The sequence below is a fragment of the Simochromis diagramma genome, unplaced genomic scaffold (assembly GCF_900408965.1).
Source record: "Simochromis diagramma unplaced genomic scaffold, fSimDia1.1 OVJJ01000165.1, whole genome shotgun sequence".
In the NCBI taxonomy this organism is placed as follows: Eukaryota; Metazoa; Chordata; class Actinopteri; order Cichliformes; family Cichlidae; genus Simochromis; species Simochromis diagramma.
The window spans coordinates 1,193,999-1,213,581 of NW_024387467.1; the positions used below are offsets into that span (position 1 = coordinate 1,193,999).

Genomic DNA, 19,583 nt, shown 5'->3' on the forward strand with positions numbered 1-19,583 from the left:
TCTCAGACGGCACTTTGGGTTCATGCTGATCATTTTCTGCTTTTGTGCAAATTCACTAACCTGAGGAGTTTGAGTGTCCCGGCCGCCAGAATGAAGGATCATTTTTGGTGTATGTTCTGTCTGTTATGACTTGTTAGAAAGTTGTAAACCTCCACGAGCAGCAGAACAAAGCAGTGTCTGTCCATGAAGACATTCATAAAAACATCTTTATTCCCAATCTTAAACAACACTTTACAGAACAGTTCATCAACACGGCCCAAACATGGATGAATACAAAGACCAGCACGGTCACCGCCTCAGGTCCAGCTTAATAGTCTTCTGCAGACTGGCTATGCTAGCGTCCAAAGCTGCCAGGCCGTCTCTGAACGCTGCTTCGTCTCTGGTGTCAAAGGTCAAATCAGACCACACAGACTCTGTTTCACTCTGGGACAGCGTGGAGTTAAACAGCTGCCTGCGAGCGTCCTCTGGCCGCAGGGCTTCACCTGGACCAGCGGACCGCTCACGATCAGACTCGGGCCGAGTCCCTGCACGATCTTCTCTCCTCTGAGCTGTGACGTCTAGATGTGCTGAGTCTGAATCTCTCTCTGCATCCACACACTGCACAGGCGCTATCTGGCTAAGAGACTTCAGGTATTGGGTGATGTGGTCAGTAGGGGGCGCTGGCATCCGTCTGTGCTGGTGTTGGCTCGTCTCTGACACAGAGCTGTCAGCAACATGATCTGCTGAGAGGAGACTGAAGCAGAAGACGACATGAGTGAGGAACAGTTCTGAATCGTGTCACACTTTCATGTATTAACAGCATTGTTAAAGCAGCTGTAGGGCTCATTCTGGGGGGTGACGCCCACCCACACAGGCCCACCTGTGGAGGTGCTCCATCTCCTTCAGCCTTTGCTGTGCCAGCGAGGCCAGCTTACTCCTCTCCCGCTCACTGTCCAGTAACCTACTCTTACTGGCCTCCAGCTCTGCGTGCACACACACACACACACACACACACACACACACACACTATGAAACAATGCAATAATACTTGATGTTGTTCATGGCAGTGTCTTTCACTTTGATAATGGAGGTGATTTCATCACAAAGAGCCCACAGCTCAGATCATCAGCAGGACTCACTGCGAGTGCGTACCCATCTTAACGAGTGCAGTTTCAGCCTCTCGGTCTCTCAGCTGGCTCTGTGTGTCCTGCAGGGTTTGCCGTAGGTCCGTCAGGTCATCTTGGAGTTCCTGCAGCCTGGACTGAGCAGCAGTGAGCTCTTCCTGAAGTCTCTGCCCTGTGGAGACCTTTTCAATTACTCCCCAGTCAGTTAAAGCTTTTTACCCTGACTGACCAAACTGAACCCAACAGTAAAATCACAGCGTGTCTGTTGTTGGGTCTTTACCTTAGTGTGACGCAGCTCGAGCTGACTGTGTTATTTTAATACAAATGAAATAAATACACAACTATTTATGACTGTCACACAATTTACAGTTACAGAGTATCGCCTGGTTCTGATGTCTCTCCGTCTCTGGCTGCTGGTCCAGGTTCCTCACACACCTAGGACACAGACAGACACACACACACACACATTATACCAAAAACATCAGAGTCCAGTGAAGTGAAGGACGTCGTGTGTCTCACCTGTGCAGGTCTGACACACTCTGGGTGTTTGAAGCACTATTATTCATCTGTGCTGTGGACACCGTCTGCTCCAGATGACTGAGTAGGCTCTCTGCTACACTGCCTGAGACACACACACACACACACACACACACAGTGACATCTCTAACATCGTCAGCACATGTGACACAGAGGCTCACGTCCTGTGTGTGACTACAGCAGAAGTCCACGTCAGCAGAACTTTGCTGAGCTCCCACATCAGTGACATGTAGCTTAGTGTTAGATGCATTCAGGTATCACAGAGGTTGTGTTTGTGTGAGTGATGTCTGGCAGGGTCCAGGGGTGAGATGCACACAGTCACTTTACCTTGTCCAGCAATCAGAGGCTTGAGTTGTGCGAACAGATGCTGAAGCTTGTGAGCTTTTGTTTGTGCCTCAGTGTTGCTCTCCTCAGCCTGTCCAGGCTCCAGCTGGAAGTGTGCCATCTTCATACTGCAGCTGTCTCCGTGTGCATGTGTGAGAGTGTATGTGCTGGGGCTCTGGGTGTGCGTGTCTCTCACAGGAACAAATTCTTGTGCTTCATCACACGCAGTGCGAGGCGTCTCAGAGTCAGGCCGGCAGGCAGTCCGATGGCTCGAGAGAGAGGAGGACTGACGCACAGACAGAAGGACGGACGCCTCGTGCCGGGGCGGACTGACGGTGCGAGGAAGAAGCCGAGGTGAAAGTAAGTGAGACTGCAGCTGGGTGGGACATGGTTTCTGAGGTGGGTGTAGCTTCACTCCTGAATGTGGTGCAGGACGGGCAGACGGGTGTCCTCGTGGAGTTCTGCTGTCCGATCCATGCCGGCCTGACACGCTCTTCTGGCCTGGAAGGTGGAGGAATGATTAACATTAGACTTTCTACACGTGTTTTCTCACATATTTATAAAGCTGCATCTGCAATCCTGCCTGATGTGTGCATCAGCCAATCAGTTTGTTGGTGCTCATGTCCTGATTGATTGTTAGTGATTGATTAAAAGAATGAGCTTCCTCCAAAGGGTGGCCGGGCTCTCCTCTAGTGTGAGAGTAGAATTTCAGTCGTTCAGGAGGGACTCGCAGTGGAACTGCTACAGTTCCACATCAAAGGGTTAGGGTTAACCCTAACCTGAGGTGGCTCATTATGATGCCTCCTGGGTGTTTGGGCATGTCCCACGAGAAGGCGGCCCTGGCACATCACACACTGGAAAGACGATATCTCTAAGCTGGCCTGGAAATGTCTTAGTGTTCCCCCAGATGAGCTGCTGGAGGTGGCTGGGGAGGGACGTCGGGGGTCCGTTCTTAGTCTCTGCCCCATGTGACCAACAGGACATGGATGGTTCAGCTCTACTTTTGAGAGGCTCCTAGAGGCGGCTCTAAGCAACTGTTGCTAAGTTATAAGCCTTGAATCCATTTTCCAGAACAAATGAACGAAAGTCCTAAAAGCTTTTGGACACCATCAATGTAATCCTGTCCTCTGCAGTTTATAGTCCCACAGTGGAATTAACACGAAACCTTTATGTCATTTAGTTCTCAGCGACTGTCTTGTAAGAGTGTGCAGTAAAGCAAACCTCGAACACGCCCACCTGCCTTTGGAGGCCCTTTCTTCAAGCTCTTTTTCCCCGTTGATGTGGAAAGCCTTGGTTTGACTGCTGCACTGCTTACTGTTCTGTGAAGCCTCGGAGACACTTACACACACACACACACACACACACACACACACACACACACACACACACACACACACACACACACAGAGTACTATTATGTTGCATTCAACCAGTAAGTGTTGGACAGATCTAACTTATACAGAAAATCCTCAGTGTAACCACACAGGAACAGGTTGGTACTTTAAGCTTTTGTACTGCTACTTGTAACAAACGGAGCTGATCTACAGCATTAGGAAGCTCCTCTGACCTGCCTTATCAGCCTGAAGGATCCCACTGAGCAGGGCAGCACAGCGGTCCAGGCCCTTGTGCAGACTGATGACCTGGGGGCAGACACGTCCGGTTTATTGTAGCCGACATGTGTTCAGACACCGAGCCGATGACGCGGTAGTGTGGGTTAGTGGTTTGTCTGTCAAGCCTTCGGACTTTGTGGAAGTGCTAGATTTCCTCTGTTCACCTCCCCATGTTTACTACCCTGAGGTGTGTGTTGTGGCAAAGACTCGGTCATGCCTGGATGTGATACCCGTCCTAGATGACACTGTTAATATTTAGCACTGCTACACAACCAAGTGAATAAATCCTGAGAACTCATAATAAAAGTGTTAGCTTCACATGTCGCCACCCGTGGTCTGCGTATACATAATGTGGGCGGAGCGTGAACGGTCTCATCACCTGGCCCTCGGAGTCGGTGGAGTACAGGGAGTAGGCGGGCTCAGGGCAGGCAGCTGTTCCTGGATTTAAGCTGGCTCTGAAAACAACAGTGAGGAGAGCGCTAACAGGCACACGTACACACGCAGACACAGAAAATGCTACATGAAGGCGGGTGTACTCACAGACCCCCTCTGGCTGCTCCCGTCAGCCTTCCTGACGTCACCACCTGCCGGTCACAGAAACCACGGGTGAACGCCCCTCGTGTCTGTGCGGGTGAAGCCTCACACCTGTCTCTGACAGTGGAAGCTCTGACTGCGTGTTCATTCAGTCCTACCTTGCGCTGAGCTCTTCCTCTCATGGTCTCCGCCAGCCTGAGCCCTGCCGCCGTTACTCGGAGGATTCAAGCACTGCGCGCTGCAAGTTCTCGGCTCATTTAGAGCTTCCGGTTCAGAGCGCGTTTGAAAGGGAAAACATTAAAACCGTCCAATCAAATTGCTCCCTTCACAAACGACAGGCTCAACTGCCCCGCCCCGGAGGTCCCGGATGAAGGCGGCTGCAGGGCTGCCGTTTTTTGTTTTAACGAAAACTTGGCGCAGCAAATCCTTCAGACTCAGCAGCGCTACAAACAGACACGAGCAGAAAGAAAAGGACCAGCAGTACATGGTGACAAGAATCAAATTACATATATTGAAATAATATTTCAAAAAAGTAAATTACAAAACAAAATTAGATGAAATGTGCGGTTGGCTTAACATTTTTGGACATTTTATGAATTTCAAGGGCGAGTTTTTAAATAACGGCATTTGTGTATAAACAATTGACCACAGATTATTCTAACATTTAATTTAAAGGTCGATATTCTGGTTTTGCTGTGAAACAACCAATCAATACAGTGTCTTTAGATTGTGAAGCTTTGAAGCCAAACAACAGTGTAGCTGCATCTTCGTTACAGAAAGAGCAGCCAGTAGGGTCCAAGTTAAATCGATGCCTCAGGAACTTGATGGTTAAACACCTTCAATCATTTCATTCATGGCTTGTCTAGATTGGAGGTGAGGAGCTGATCTGTTAGCTAAGAATGAACGCAGCTCTCGGATAAATAATGTTCTTATTGGACAACTTTCTATCATTAACAGAAAGTCCATTAAGCAGAAGTTCAGGAAACCTTGGACTCCTATAGTTATGATGCAGATTTTAAGAGGTGGACACAACAGGTTCTGGATTTGCTTTAATAACTTCCTGATATTGTTCCTTGATATCTAAATCAAATTTGGAGCTGAAGGGTTCATAAGGCATCAGATTACCAGAATAACCAAATGTTATTGCAGCTTAAGAGACATTTACTGTTTTCCAAGTCCGAGTGGTGAGTGCTGCATCATCATCAGCCATTGTTGTTTCACTTACAAAACGCAGAAGCTCATTTGCACATGTGTGTGCAATGGGCAGATGTTTGCTTTCATCATGAATGAATGTTATTTTAGGAGCTGCTTGAAAACCTATGGCTGCAACTTTGCTGCTCCTAGTAGCAAAAGCCTTCACAAATGCCTCTTCATCCTTTCTCCAAGTGTCTGTCAGCTCCTTATCTCAAATCAAAGGAAAACCACCGTTAACCTGGTGGCTCGAAAATAGAGCTATATGACGACTAATGTATTTATAAAAACACAGAGGTTCTGTCTGTGCTTTGCTCGTCAGTTGTAAGCTTTCATACATCTGTGTGTCACGCAGTCCTGGATTGACTCATGGACATGTGAGTTTCTGCTTACTTTCCACACACTGGAGAAATTTACAACCATCATTTCCTCCATAACTCTTCATTCATGAAATAAAAGTATAATCATCTTTGTTCATGAAACATTGTTTTGGTGAAATATTATTAAAACGTGTTGTCATCCAGAATGTGCTGTAGGGCAAAAGCTTCAGCCTAGAAATGTTCAGTTATTCGTGTTCTTCCCTTTTTCTGTTCCCAGCACTCGTTTCATGGCGATGTCTTGGTAAGAAAATGGACTGAGATCAAAATCACCATAATGATCTTTAAATTCCACTCAAATAAAGTTGTAGTGGAAGTTGGGCACATGTCCCTGCTTGGCTGTGATGATCTGTAAACATTAAAATCAGACACATTAATGATGTCCTTGTGAATCAAACAAACACCACAGGAGTTCTGTTCATACTCACTGCAGTCACAAAATCAAACTGGTCATCGAGCTTACAGTTTCAATACGTTTCCATTCAGCATGTTCACCACTTCCATTTTTCAGATGTACCTTGTATGAATCAGAAAGTAAATATCTCTGCACTGCAATATCAAATGTTTTCCTGTGCAGGTTTCTGAAGATTGTTGTGCTTCAGACCAGTGAGATCTTCCCAGTAAGGCCATCTTGTGCTGGTTTTGCTCTTAAATCTCCTCTCGGTATGCGCAACGTTGATGCTGAAGACAAGGGCGAGCACACAACATCTTTTGTATTGTGTTTGCAGGTCTTGTTTTTCCTACACAAAACATGAGTGTGGAGCACGATCTTGAGGAACTGATGGAAGAGGAACCTGAAATGCAAACACAGATACATCCCTAAGGTTTCTGTTACCCTTTCATGGGACGTGTAGACTCAGACTATGATACTATGGTCTACCCATTACACAGAGCACTGAACCATTTTTATCGTGTAGATTAGCACTTCACTCATCATGTGTGTCAAATCAAAATGTTGATGTCTTAAATACTGATAATTAAAGGAGACATTACACCACAAAACGTGTGGCGTGGGCGTGGCTAGAGCAGGTTTGTCTACTAAGTTGGCGATTTGATCTGCGGGTGCTCTACAGCTCCCAGTGGGTTTGTCTGACTGTGACTGTGTGTGAATGTTGGACAGAAAAAGCACTTTAATGTGTTTGCTGTGAATGTGTAACTGAGATGTGTCGTACAAAGTGCTCTGAGCACTCAGAGTAGAAAAGGCCTGCAGCTAGGTCCGTGTATATTTGGACACTGACGAGTTTGGTTTACTGAAACATATTCCGCTTATAGTTATATCATGGACATGATGTGCAGACTCAGCTTTGATTATCCATGTTGGAATTGGATGAAGCATTTAGGAGTTTCTTCGTCTTACCCTCTTTTTGAAGGCAACAAAGGTAATTGGACAAGGGACTCGAAGGCTCATAGGCAGGTATGGACAATTCCTTCATTATGTTATTATCAATTAAGCAGATAAATGGCCTGGAGATGATTTAAGGTGTAGTGTTTGCATTTGGAAATTTTACTGTGAAACAGGCAACATGTGGTCAAACAGAACTGAACAGAACAACCAATCCGAGAAATTGCTACATGAATCATTTCCATGGTGAAGAGAAACCCCATGACAACAGTGAACCAAGTGAACAACACTCTCCAGCAGGCAGGCGTATCAATTTCAAAGTCTACCACAAAGACAAGACTATATGAAGGTAAATACAGAGGGTTCGCTGCAGCCTCACGAATAGGAAGGCTAGATTGGACTTTGTTAAAAAAAAAAAAAACATGTAAAAAAAGCCGGCACAGTTTTGGACAAACGTGCTTTGGACACATTAAACCTCTGCCAGAATGATGGCAAGAAAAAAGTTTGGAGGTGTGGAACAACTCACATCATCTGTAAAACACTGCGGAGGCAGCGTGATGGTTTGGGCGGGCTCGGCTGCCACTGGGACACTAGTGTTTATCGATGACGTGACACAGGACAGAAGCAGCTGGATGAACTCTGAGGTGTTTAGAGACAGACAGCCCACATCCAGATAAATGTAGTCACGGTGATTGGGCAGCGTTTGAATAAAGTAATAGAAATGAACATTCCACTTAAAGTTCATTTGTCCAAATACTAATGAGTCTCTGAAATGAAGGGATTCTGTTGAAAAGGAGCTTTAGTTCCTCACATCTTTATGCAATCTTTTTGTCCAACCCACTGAACTAAAGCTGAAAGTCTGCCCTTCACCTGCATCCGAGTCTTTTCATTTTTAATTTGTTCTAGTAATGTACAGAACAGCTGCTGAAGGTGCACTGCTGCTGAACCAAAACGGCTCTGCCCATGTTTTCAGCTAAATTGCTGGACATCCTGGTGAGAAGTGACCATCAAGGCAGAGCAGTCACAACCTGACCACTACAGCTACACTTTAGAGCAGGGCTTTTATTTCAGTATTTCCATTGACCAGTACAATAAATGTGCTAAATATTTAGCTTCCTGTAACAAATATAAACGTTGGAAAAAGTGACTAAAAAAACCAAACAAAACCCAAACATGTTTTTTTATAAGGTTTGGAGCTAAATGTAGAAAAGTGTTGCCATTAATTTCGGCATGTTTCAGTTTACAAACAGCGCCCCCTATGGCTGCTTTAAGAAAAATAAAGAGCAGTACTTGATCAGTTTTGTTGCAGGTAGTTGTACGCCTTGGTGCTCTTGATGTTGACCTAGAGAACACTGGGCCATAGTTTTATATCATCAGTCTGTGGGAGGTGATGGGTGAGGCACTGCTAATGTATTGTCCTCGCCACTTATTAAAACATACCTAGTGTATCCACAACGTGTTGCTATTTCAGCCAAGTGAAAGAAACTGCAGTGAGAGAAACTTATGAACACTGAAGGTGTAACCCTGCAAGCATCAACAGTGCAAGCAGGGAAAAAAAAAAAAAATCTTCCGCTTTCAATCAGGTGTAACTGCACGAACTCAGGAATACCGTGGATATTAAAGGCCTTCAGCCCAGCAACCTCCATGGAAACACCCCTTCTGGGTCCCAGTGCACAGTGATTGAATACATCGTGAGAGGTGCTGGGTCCTCCTGATCCACATCAACCATCTCTGGGACTGGAAGCAGACCACTGCACACTGGGACTCAGCACCTGTCTGGAAATGGATTGAATGTGAATGAATGAATTTAATCCATTTCCAGGCAGCAGCTGGGTTTCCCAGGTGTGTTTGAATCATTCCTGAAGGACCTACTGAGCTGGCTGTAATAAATGAAAGTGTTGCTTTAAACATTTATTCAGATAAGAAACAGAACTACAATGAGATTGGCTTTGAGTAAGACACACGCTGTTTACACAAAAACTGTTTAACTCCAAAAAAGTAATAATACTAAAAAAACAAAAACAAAAAGAAAACCCCAAAACAAACAGACTTTACAACATATTGATGCCAGTACTTTATCTGTACTAACATTTTAACTCTCTGGCCTGTGACAAACTATTCTTCCAACAAAACTAAAAACACCAACAAGCTCAACAATTTAGAAAATTGGGATCATTGCTGTGCCGCTCTCACTCCCATTCTTCATCGTCAGCAGCCGTCTGTGCTGCCAGCTGGCTCGTTACACTGCTGTCCTGGAAAAGGCCTCCCTGTGGACCCTGAAGAAGGACCACAATGTGAAACACTACAACATCTCAGAGAATTCAGTGTGCAAAACAACTTGAACCAGTTACCTTCCTCAAGTCTGTGGAGGCAAAATGCTTCCTGGGTGGGTTAAAGCCAGAGGGGCCATGGCCGCTGAACGCAGCCGCCTCTAACCACGAGGGAACCTCCTGCTGGGCCTGCCAATCCCAAACATCTCGCTTAAAGCACTCAGGTCTCACCTTACGCACTTGTGGTGATGCACATTGTGTAGTTGTAGTGCAGCGTTCTCACCTTGGACAGGATTGTGACCAGTGATCGAGCCAACTCACTGTTAGCTTCTGGATCATAGAAGGACACTGCCCTCCCGGTGTTGCCACAGCGGCCGGTTCTACCGATACGATGGACATACTCGTCGATATTGTTTGGTAGGTCAAAGTTCACCACGAGCTGCACATCTGGAATATCGAGTCCACGGGCACCTACAGAGGTTGCCACCAGGACAGGACATTTGCCAGAGCGGAAGTCTCCAAGGGCCTGCTCTCGCTGCCACTGCTCACGGTCACTGGCAGCCAGCACAGCACATAGAATAGAATAGATGTACAGTGAGATCTAGAGCATCTCCAGACATGTGGGGGAAGAAAGGTGAGGTGCACCGTTTCTGCAGCACTATATACATATGAACAGTATTTAGAACAAAGAAAACTATGTATATACATATATACACACAATTTATTTACAGTTTGGGTTATTGCACAAAATTAAGTATAGCACAGTGGTAGTTTACAGAGTCACATTACGTCACACAAAGGACAACCATCTCCACGAAAGCCACAGTAAACACACAAACACCACTTACCCGTGAATGCTGGTAGTTGGAAACTTCTCCTGACACAAGATTACGGCAATAAAATCAGCCTGTCTCTTGGTCTCTACAAACACCATGGTGCGCGCCGATCCTGCAGCACAAACCCACAACACACAGTTCGGTTACACTGAGCTATCGTTTGTTTTGACTTTTAGTTCTTCTCAACACTGGAAACCCAGAAGCTTGAAATACCTGTTGATTTCAGGAGGTCTAAAAGCTGATCCCTCTTAGCGAACTTGGTGACCTGCACAAATGTCTGCTCCACATCACTGCAGGCTCCACCCACAATTCCCACGGCCAAGAACAAATAGTCAGTCTTTAGAAAGTCAGCTGCCAGCCTATATCTCACACACACACACACACACACACACACACACACACACACACACACTCTGAGATGAGCTGGCAGGCATTCAGACCTGGTTGTATGTCAGGAGTACAAACTGGCAGCAGACCTCTGGATGTCCTCGGGGAAAGTAGCACTGAACATCAGAGTCTGACGGTTCTCTTTCGATGGCATCCCAGGAGAGCCCACCAGGCGGCGCATGTCAGGCTCAAAGCCCATATCCAACATGCGGTCAGCCTCATCCAGCACCAAGTAATGCACTTTGGTCAAGCCAACCTGGAACACACATTTATTAGCATCTGAAAGCGCTGCACAATTTTGTCATCCAATCGATGGTACCTTTAAACGGCCTTACCTTTCCTCTTCCAATCATGTCCAGCAGTCGTCCTGGTGTTCCACACAACACATTGCAGCCCCTGGAGAGGTCTCTTATTTGGTGTCCAGTGCTGACTCCACCATACACTACAACAGGTCGCACACATGTGCTGCAGAGTGGAGACAAACATCTTGAATTTACCTTCTATCTACATGTTGGTGGAGTTCAGTTATTCTTTGGCTTTGACAAAGAAACACACCCATAGGCAAACTTCCTGGCCTCCAGGTAAATCTGGTTGATGAGCTCCCTAGTTGGCGCCACAATGATGGCTTCAGGCTCCTGCGTCTCACTGAAGCAACTGGCCGCCGCGCCATCTGCCATCAGCTGTTGAAGGATTGGTAGCAGGAAGGCAGCCTGGTGGAGGGAGACCACATTTAACCTCTGTCCACAAGCAGGTCTACACCCAGGTTCAACTCTCCCAAACCGTACCGTTTTACCAGAGCCAGTCTGGGCGCAGGCCATGAGATCCCTGCCAGCAGAAACGATGGGGATGCCGTGCTTCTGCACAGGGGTGGGCTTCACATAACCAGACTTGCTGACGTTTCTCTTTAGGGACTCGCACAGCGCTGCTTCATCAAATGTCTGAGAGAAAGCAGAAGAAATGTACACCAGCATGGAGGGCAAGTCAATATTGCTGTGACACCATGCTTTAAATTACTTCAGGTTTCACGCAGCTGTTTGAACTCAGCCTTAGAGCTGCTTCCAAACAGCTCCAACTATAACAGAGCCGGCTCCTTCAACCAGTGCGGGAAGTCACCAGAAATCTGACCAGAATGGTGTCCAGCTGCACGGTTATACTAGAAACTAGGGCTGTTCGCTATAACCATATATATCAGATGACGATATAAAAACGTCTGTCGTTTCCTATTATGCTATCGTTTGTTTCGTGGTGTCGTAAAATAAACTGTTTACAGCAATATTTTTCATGGTTTTGATGGTAACTGTAGTGGCTGTATTAATTTCTTACAGTTCTCTCTTTCTCTTATATTTAATGTAACCACACTACGGACGAATAGCGCCTGTTTTTACGTGTTTTCGTTAGCAACGGTAAAACCATCGCGTGGCTCTGCTGTCCGCTTGTTTGTTTTCCATGTAAACCTTTCACAATAAAGCTCAAGATCCTGTTGAGACTTTTCAAAATAAACTGAATCACATCAAAGAGTATGCAGAGTTAACGGATGAGAAGCAAAAAAAGCCGTCAGGTGCTAAAAAATAAAGCTTAGATTCAAACTTTGAGAGAAAACGCCATATCGCACAGCCCTACTAGAAACTAACGCAAGTGTTGCAGTCTTGTGTATTAACTTGCTCCTGTGTGCCGTCCTACAAGTTAACAGCCATCTTACAGGCTGCAGAAAGTCTCGCCTTTCTGTCAGCTCAACGTTTGCATCGTTAAATGGCTCACAGCTGTCCCTGAAATGCATACAAACATCAACTTCAAATAATAAAACTCAATTCTACAAGACAGTCTCACCACTTGGCAGCCATCTTGGTTTAACATTAAAAATAATACGTTATTTTTCTTGAGTAAATGCAGGCTCTAACATGCCACAGCAGGCAATTACATTCACACAAACATAACGTCTTTGATAAGCTGCTTACTTTCAAAGCGGAGCCAAGGAGAAATAAGTGATACTGATAATGGAATCACAATAACAACGTGTACTGCTTTGGCTTTAAAAATAAGATCTTAACAGGTTTTTTCCAGTAGACTGAACTAGTTACACAAAATCTTTCATGAACAGCTGATCTGACCACTTGAAAAAGAAATTACACGCCAGCTCCATTTCCTTATGGTATACAGCGATCCCTCGTTTATCGCGGTAGTTACGTTCTAAAAATAACCTGCGATAGGTGAAATCCGAAGTACCCAACTTTATTTCTTTTACAATTATTATAGATGTTTTAATGCTGTAAAACCCCTCACTACACACTTTTCTCAGACAGGCATGAAAATGTTCACTTTGCATACATCAGTGTCACACACTGATGTATGCATGCACCTGTACTGTGTGTGACACTGATGTAACCAGTTTTGTACCAAGCCAGCAAAGAACTGCTGATAACAGATTTGTGTACCTACTGGATTGCCCCCTAACATTTCTTACCATTATAGCTGGTGGTGGGTTGGTTCCACTGACATCCACCAAGATCTCATCGTACTTGTCAAAGTTGACACCGGACTCATACTGGGAAAAAATGGACTCCTCATCTTCAGAGGGTGGTGGGGGAACGTAGGTAACCCTGGGTCCTGCAGTGAGAAACAGAAATGCTGCACATAATGGAAGATAAAGCTGGCATGCTGCAGATCTGTGAACAGGAAGTTTAACTTACTATCACTCTCATCTGTCTTCTCTGCAGGTGTATCCTGGTTCCCTGTGTTACACACAGATTCCAGCCACATCAGTAAATCTTTCAAACCTATGTGCACTGAATCATTGAGGTCAATAATGAAAAACAACCTTGAGCAAAGACCTCTTCATCTTTCCCACGGTAGCCTGCAGCACAACACAAATTACACTTCTGACACCTCTGACAGATTTGCACATGATCAGAACTGCTCGTTCACTCACCTCCTCCAAAGCCGCCTCTGCCACCCTGCTCACCACCTTTAAAACACAAGTCAATTAACTGCTATTCTTACTCAAAATCCACACTGACTGCAATCAAATTTATCAGGAGGTCTGCAGAGCCACAGCGGTCTACTAATCCCTCAGCTTTTCCAACCCAGGTGAAGCCCGACGTGCACCCACTGGAGTGCGAGTGTGTGAACATTTAGTTTACACAGTGCTTAGGCCATAGGAAAAACAATACATGTATGAATGCATGTGAATGTGTGATTAAGGCTTGTAGTAAAAACGCACTAACAAGTACGAGTCAATGTGGCATTTGCATGCAGTGGAAAAAACCCACCACGAGTGGAATCGGACTCGTACCTTGCCTATAGCTTCCTCCTCTGCCCCCTCTTCTTCCTCTCGACACTGAAAAGCAGAAAATGCTCACACTGTAAACAAGCATTTCTTTCAGTCTACTTTTGTGTCTTAATGGGAATATTAACACTACCATTTGTATGGTCACCATTCTCTTCATTGGCTGTAAAAATAAGAACATCAAGTCAGACGCGTTCCAGCTCAAAGCCAAACAGACGTACACGTCAATATTCCAGTTATTACCGTCAAAATCACCGTGATCCGTTCTGCCGAATCCTCTGCCACGCCCTGATAACACACAACTGTTATATTACATCCATCAACAGCTCTATTCACTACAGCATAAATATGCATACTGGCACAGCATTACCACTGCTTTACTGACTGAACGAGCTTGTTAATCCTCTTTCACACTGCTAGTTGAGGGTTTTTCTTTCAGCATTTGTAATTTGAAGAGTTTTCATAATCTGTGAAACTTTATTACAAATGCCTAACATTCCACTGAGATGACCAATAGTATATATCCCCCCCCCCCACACACACACACACACACACACACACACCCACCACGGCCTCCTCTTCGGCTGAAGCTACTCCTTTCTGCTGTATTATTCTGGCTGTCACCATCTGAAAGGAAGAAACGCAACACTCAGGAAACACAATGAGGAAAACTACAACAGCTCATGTAATACTCTTCATGCTTACTGTTTGCACTGTCCTCAGCACCTTAAAAAAAAGAAAAAAGAAAAATCAGTTAACTAAAATTAGATACCTTGGACAATCGTCTGAATGCACCTACTACAACGTGATAACCATTTCTCCCACCACCTGCATGCTCCTCCATTGGCACCTCTGTGATAAGTACTGTGTGTGACAGTATCAAGCAAACCTTGTGGTCTGAAAACTAGAGCCAAGTGCCATAACGCAACATTCTTTAAACAGCCAGCGGGGGGCAACTGTTCTAGCTGCAAACATTGTCATTTTGAAATAAGAGCTGGGTCTGACTGAAAGCACACACTGATGGAGTAATGTCTTGAGCACAGTGCATAAATATGACACAGAATGATCAAAATGAACAAGAACTGACACGTTTTATTCAGTAGTGAGCCAAATTGAGACATTAAGACCATGAGGTCATCAGGAAAACCTCCAAAAGTTCATCAGGAAAAGTATTTTCTGAGCTCAGGACTGTCTGTGCAACAACAGCTTTAACCCCATGGAGACTGATAAACAGGTTTAATGCACTATTACACTGCCTCCACTTTTCATCTTTTACACTGTATGGGCCGGTGTCCTGCAGGTCTTAGATGTGTCCATGATCCAGCACAGCTGATTTGAATGGATAAATTACGTCCTGAACATGTCCTCCAGAAGCCTGCTGAGAAACTAATCATTTGATTCAGGTGTGTTGACCCAGGGTGAGATCTAAAACCTGCAGGGCACAGGCACTATAGGCCTGAAATTGGACACCCCTGCTGTATGCAATCCCAAAAAGCATTCTTCCACATCAAATCTACTCTAATTTGTCATCCAGAAATGAGGATTATCCAGGACAATTTCACCACTAAAATGCCAAACAGCGTCAGTTTCAGTGTTTAGATGCAGCCCTTGCACGTCATATCCAGTTTCCCTTGCTCACATGGGTCTTCACCAGTCACCAAAAAAAGAAACTTAATTGCTGCAGGTGAAACTCCAGAGGTTGGTGGATATTTTTTATTTAAAGCTATGATTGCTTGCCAAATGACGGGCATACACACACGCCTACTGGCTTTTCACCTCACAGCTCATACATAATGCTAATTTTCATACGTTTACTTGCTCAAAGGACAATTATACTACTTCTTAAACAGAGTGTTAAATGCGCACCTGAGAAGGATGAGTTTTTAAATCCTCCTCTTCCTCTGCCCCTGTCCACCACGACCTGGAAGAACACATTTAAATCACTCCTCAGTGTCACGCAAGACGCTTCCTGTAAGGGCTCCATCGTCTTTCTACACTCACCTCTTTGAAATTCACCACGATCAGAGCTCCAGAAATCTCCTTGTGTACCTAAAAACATGTTTGTTTTAAAATACAGAATAAAGCCAAAATAAATCTTAACCTGCCTCCAATCTTTATTTTAACCCTTGGAAGAAAGAATTAAAGCAGACAATCTGAAGTGGAACATACCTGCATTTGAGGTGTGGCTGGTGAGTGCACAAGTACCAGAGGTAGCGGTTTCCTGCAAACATGGGCAATTTCAGTCGGACGCTGCCTGACTGGCTCAGCGAAGTGCGTACGCGTGGCCTTCGGATATTACACTAGCTTACCTGTTCTTCCCACTCGTCCATTCTTGCTCACCTGAGGAAAAAAGTACCACAAGAAATTTTGTAAATCACGTACGATAACGAAGACCCCCCCCCCCCTTTTTTTTTTGTCGCTTTCATTCCGACATTAAAAGCTAAACTTTTCCTGAGAATCTGGCACGTGACGACTACCACGCGAGAAGTGATATGCACTTAAAACAATACAATTGTTTTAACAAACACTTACAATGCGCAAGTGTCTTTAATCAAAACGTCGACTGTTGCAAAGCAAATGTGGCTCTAAATGCAAACTCTGAAGTACAGAAAATGACTTCGCGCTTCTGCTAGCTAATCAAGACACATCGAGCACGCGGGAGCAGGACGGCGGCTAACTTCCGCCCTCAATTTAGACGCAAACACGAAATAACGCTGTAAGTCATGTGTTTGCACAGTTAAAATTAGTCATTTTTAAAGCGCTGTTTCGAGAACACACTCAAAACCAAAAAAAAAACTACAAGTGGATGTCAAAGGCGATACCTGTTAGCATTGGAAGCGCTAACTAAAAACAGCACGACGGGATTAATAAAACTGATAATAACTACATCTTATTCTTCGAAAATTGGTTTCATAAGTGACCGTAATGTAGTAAAACTAGCCCAGGTAGAATAACCGTACTTTGAGTGTCTTCACAGATGAGATTCTTCCTCGAGGTGCAGCCTGCTCGTGCGCTCACAGAATGGGGCGCGCGCATGCACAGCGCACAACCCGCAAACTTGCAACTTCCGCCATTTTCCCGCCCAACTGGATTTTTGAAAATACAAGAAATAAATACGAAGAATTATAAACTTTCCCCCTGTAAATAGCTTCTAATAGAACATTTTTAAATATAGTTCTGTTGGCAAAATTGTAGAACTTGAAGGCTGTTGCACAACTACTGGAAAATGTCATTCTGCTTTCTTTCAGTTTTTAATATTCTTTTATAATAATAAAAGAATATTAAAAACTTTTTAAAAAGTTGTTGGTTCGAAAAGTTTAAAAAGCTGTGTAAAAAGTAACCCTTTACTGTGGATGTGATATATAAAAGCTTTATTAAACTACCACTAAATCCTTTACTCTAAATTCAACCTATTGGCTATTATTTTCAGTGCAATAAAATAAATCTGATAGTGTTTACCGATTTTCTATCTCCAAATAATATCATTCACAATAAATTAGAAACCATTCACCTGCTCAATCTCGTTGCGCATAGAGTCTGCACTGCCATCTGCTGGAAAACTATACAATTGCACGTTCACTGCTAAATGTGATTGTAACATTGCACACGCTCATACTTGTATTGATATAACTTTGACGAGGCAATAATAAAAAATAGAGCAAATAATAATTGCTGTGTATTCCTATTATTGTTCCCAAGCTCCCCAAGACAAATGCTGAGGACAGAACAGTGTAAAATCAGTGCCAGATCAAAAATGCAGATTATTAGGAATGAGATTTCCATATCAGTTGGCACCCAAGTTAACAACACTTATCAAACACTGACTCTCTGATGATTGTATTGGAGAGCAGCTCATTGTTCACTATTTTATGTGCGCTGAAGCAGCCAGCGGCTGAACTGCCAACCCTCCAATTAGCAGATGAGCTGGTCTACCTGAGCTACAGCCTGCTGACAAGACAAGGGGAAGGGGGGAAGGTGTGTTAGGAGGCAGTGAGGGTGACAAAAAAGCAGGAGTGTGGAGGTGAGAGGTGGGACTATGACTGATAAAGGGAGATGGCAGATGGTATGTAGAGAAGGAAGGCAGATATAGTGTGTTTGTGTGTGTACAGGAGACCAGGTGGAAGGGAAGCAAAGCCAGGAGCACTGGAGGTGGATTCAAACTATTCTACCATGATGGAGAAGGAAAAATAGAGTAGTGGACAGGAAGAGTATGGGAATAGTGTTGTGCAGGTGAACAGAGGGTCAGACAGGGTTGAGTTTGAAGCTGCAAACCAAAGGAGTGATGTGCAATGTTGTCAGCGTGTATGTCCAATGGGCGGATGTTAGCTAGAAGAGAGCTAGATGAAGTGGAGGAGGGTCTCCCCAGGGTGGAGAGCATTGTGAGGGGGATGTAGGTGAAGGCTGCAGAGGCGATGGGGAGGTGTTTAGGAGGCATGGTGTTAAGGAGAGAAATGCAGAGCGTCAGATGGTGTAGATTTTCTGAAATGAATGGAAATGGCTGTGGTGAACATGAACTTTAAGAAGGGGGAGGCAGATAGGAGGACGTCAGAATTGAAGAAAGTGAACACAGGTGGACTCATGCTGAAAATGCAACATGAAAGTGGTAGGAGACTGTAAGGTGGTGGCAGGGGAGGATGTAGGTAGGGAGCATCAGATGGTAGTCTGTAGGATGGCTTTGGACACCAAGAAGAGTAATCAAGTGAAGGCAGAGCCAAGGATTAAATGATGGAAGCTGAAGAAGGAGGAACGTCGCACAGAGTTCAAGAGGGAGTTGAGATGCTAGGGAAGAGTTACCAGCTGGGAAAACTACAGCTGAATTAGTGAGGAACCTGTCAGGAAGGTGTTTGGTGTGTCCTCTGGACTAAGGAAAGAGGACAAGGACACTTGTTGGTGAAATGACAGCGTAAAGGAAAGTATTTAAAGGAAGAGGTTGAAACAGTCAAGGAGAGATGGGAGTACAAAGACTGGCAAAAAGGAAAATGCTTCACTGAGGAAGGAGACTCAATTAGTTAGCTCCAGATGTCACATCAAATACATCAGAACTGCGTGACTATAAACAGATCTATAGACTAATGTACACTTATACTTGTCATCTGTGTGAGCTAGCTGAAGCAGTTTATGTAAGCCATCTTTTATATGCTATGCCTAACACTTCACATATATATTCTTTATATATGCTAAGATCTTTCAACTTAAACACCTTGATCCATGTACTTAAGCAATAAGATAAAATGATATAATCTATATTTATAATATAATATATCTTTTTTCCAAATTGTTTGACACAAGCAATAACAAAATGGGTTATCCATCCATTAATCCATTTTGTCCGCACATCCAGGGCCGAGTTGCAGGAGCAACAGCTTAAGCCCAGACTTTCCTCTCCATAGGCATCTCGTCTAGCTTGTTCCCAGGCCAGCCGAGAGATATAATCTCTCCAGTGTGTCGCGGGTCTCCCCCAGCGCCTCGTCCCAGTGGGACATGCCCTTAGAGATAGGATGAGGGGCTCAGAGTAGAGCAGCTACTCCGCCACATTGAAAGGAGCCAGCTGGGGTGGTTTGGGTATCTGACAAGGATGCCTCTCCCAGGAAATGCCCAGAAGGGCTTCCTGAAAGAGGCCAGCCACCCTTCCAAGAGAGCTCCTGTCCACTGCTATGATGTCATTCTTTTGGACACCTTGAGCTTGTAAACATAAGTGAGGGCGGGGATGTCCTGACCAGTAAATGGAGAGCTTCGCTTTTAGACTGGTACAGCGTCCTCATCACTGCAGCCACAGTACCATCTGTCAA

At 44.7% G+C, this 19,583-nt stretch overlaps 2 protein-coding genes across 7 annotated transcripts; both read right to left on the reverse strand.

The window, feature by feature from the left end:
- Positions 1-188: 188 nt before the first annotated feature.
- On the reverse strand, positions 189-4,404 carry ccdc14 (coiled-coil domain containing 14). 2 transcript variants are annotated; one of them, XM_040014756.1, is made up of 11 exons: positions 4,267-4,404; positions 4,115-4,158; positions 3,954-4,029; positions 3,532-3,604; positions 3,201-3,302; positions 1,968-2,465; positions 1,623-1,725; positions 1,477-1,538; positions 1,132-1,275; positions 860-962; positions 189-733 (listed from the first exon to the last, which is right to left on the reverse strand). In XM_040014756.1, the coding sequence occupies exons 1-11, from the start codon at positions 4,288-4,290 to the stop codon at positions 289-291; spliced, it is 1,674 nt and encodes a 557-aa protein (XP_039870690.1). In that variant the 5' UTR covers positions 4,291-4,404; the 3' UTR covers positions 189-288. The 2 variants fall into 2 exon arrangements, with proteins under 2 accessions (XP_039870690.1, XP_039870689.1); XM_040014755.1 differs by having other exon boundaries at positions 1,471-1,538.
- A 4,512-nt stretch (positions 4,405-8,916) lies between these two features.
- Positions 8,917-16,860, reverse strand: ddx4 (DEAD (Asp-Glu-Ala-Asp) box polypeptide 4). Of its 5 annotated transcripts, none has more exons than XM_040014750.1 (23): positions 16,755-16,860; positions 16,104-16,134; positions 15,964-16,015; positions 15,796-15,843; positions 15,661-15,715; positions 14,500-14,520; positions 14,362-14,421; positions 14,038-14,082; positions 13,928-13,957; positions 13,801-13,845; positions 13,438-13,473; positions 13,327-13,362; positions 13,199-13,240; positions 12,973-13,115; positions 11,297-11,449; positions 11,067-11,221; positions 10,847-10,976; positions 10,601-10,767; positions 10,338-10,483; positions 10,137-10,236; positions 9,572-9,842; positions 9,370-9,477; positions 8,917-9,294 (listed from the first exon to the last, which is right to left on the reverse strand). In XM_040014750.1, the coding sequence occupies exons 1-23, from the start codon at positions 16,828-16,830 to the stop codon at positions 9,208-9,210; spliced, it is 2,037 nt and encodes a 678-aa protein (XP_039870684.1). In that variant the 5' UTR covers positions 16,831-16,860; the 3' UTR covers positions 8,917-9,207. The 5 variants fall into 5 exon arrangements, with proteins under 5 accessions (XP_039870684.1, XP_039870683.1, XP_039870687.1 ...); XM_040014749.1 differs by having other exon boundaries at positions 14,356-14,421; XM_040014753.1 differs by lacking the exon at positions 16,755-16,860 and adding an exon at positions 16,617-16,717 and having other exon boundaries at positions 14,356-14,421.
- Between the last annotated feature and the right edge of the window lie 2,723 nt (positions 16,861-19,583).

Excerpts from the sequence above, each read along its gene's own strand:
- ccdc14 (XM_040014755.1), bottom strand. The coding sequence starts at position 4,290 with ATGAGAGGAAGAGCTCAGCGCAAG. Across the intron at positions 1,276-1,470 it reads CCAGGCGATACTCTGTAACT|GGCAGAGACTTCAGGAAGAG; the intron begins GTAAATTGTGTG and ends AGGTCTCCACAG. Across the intron at positions 734-859 it reads GAGATGGAGCACCTCCACAG|TCTCCTCTCAGCAGATCATG; the intron begins GTGGGCCTGTGT and ends CTTCTGCTTCAG.
- ddx4 (XM_040014749.1), bottom strand. The coding sequence starts at position 16,830 with ATGCGCGCGCCCCATTCTGTGAGCGCACGAGCAGGCTGCACCTCGAGG. Across the intron at positions 13,846-13,927 it reads GAATGGTGACCATACAAATG|TGTCGAGAGGAAGAAGAGGG; the intron begins GTAGTGTTAATA and ends TCTGCTTTTCAG. Across the intron at positions 10,484-10,600 it reads TTCCCCGAGGACATCCAGAG|GCTGGCAGCTGACTTTCTAA; the intron begins GTCTGCTGCCAG and ends TGTGAGATATAG.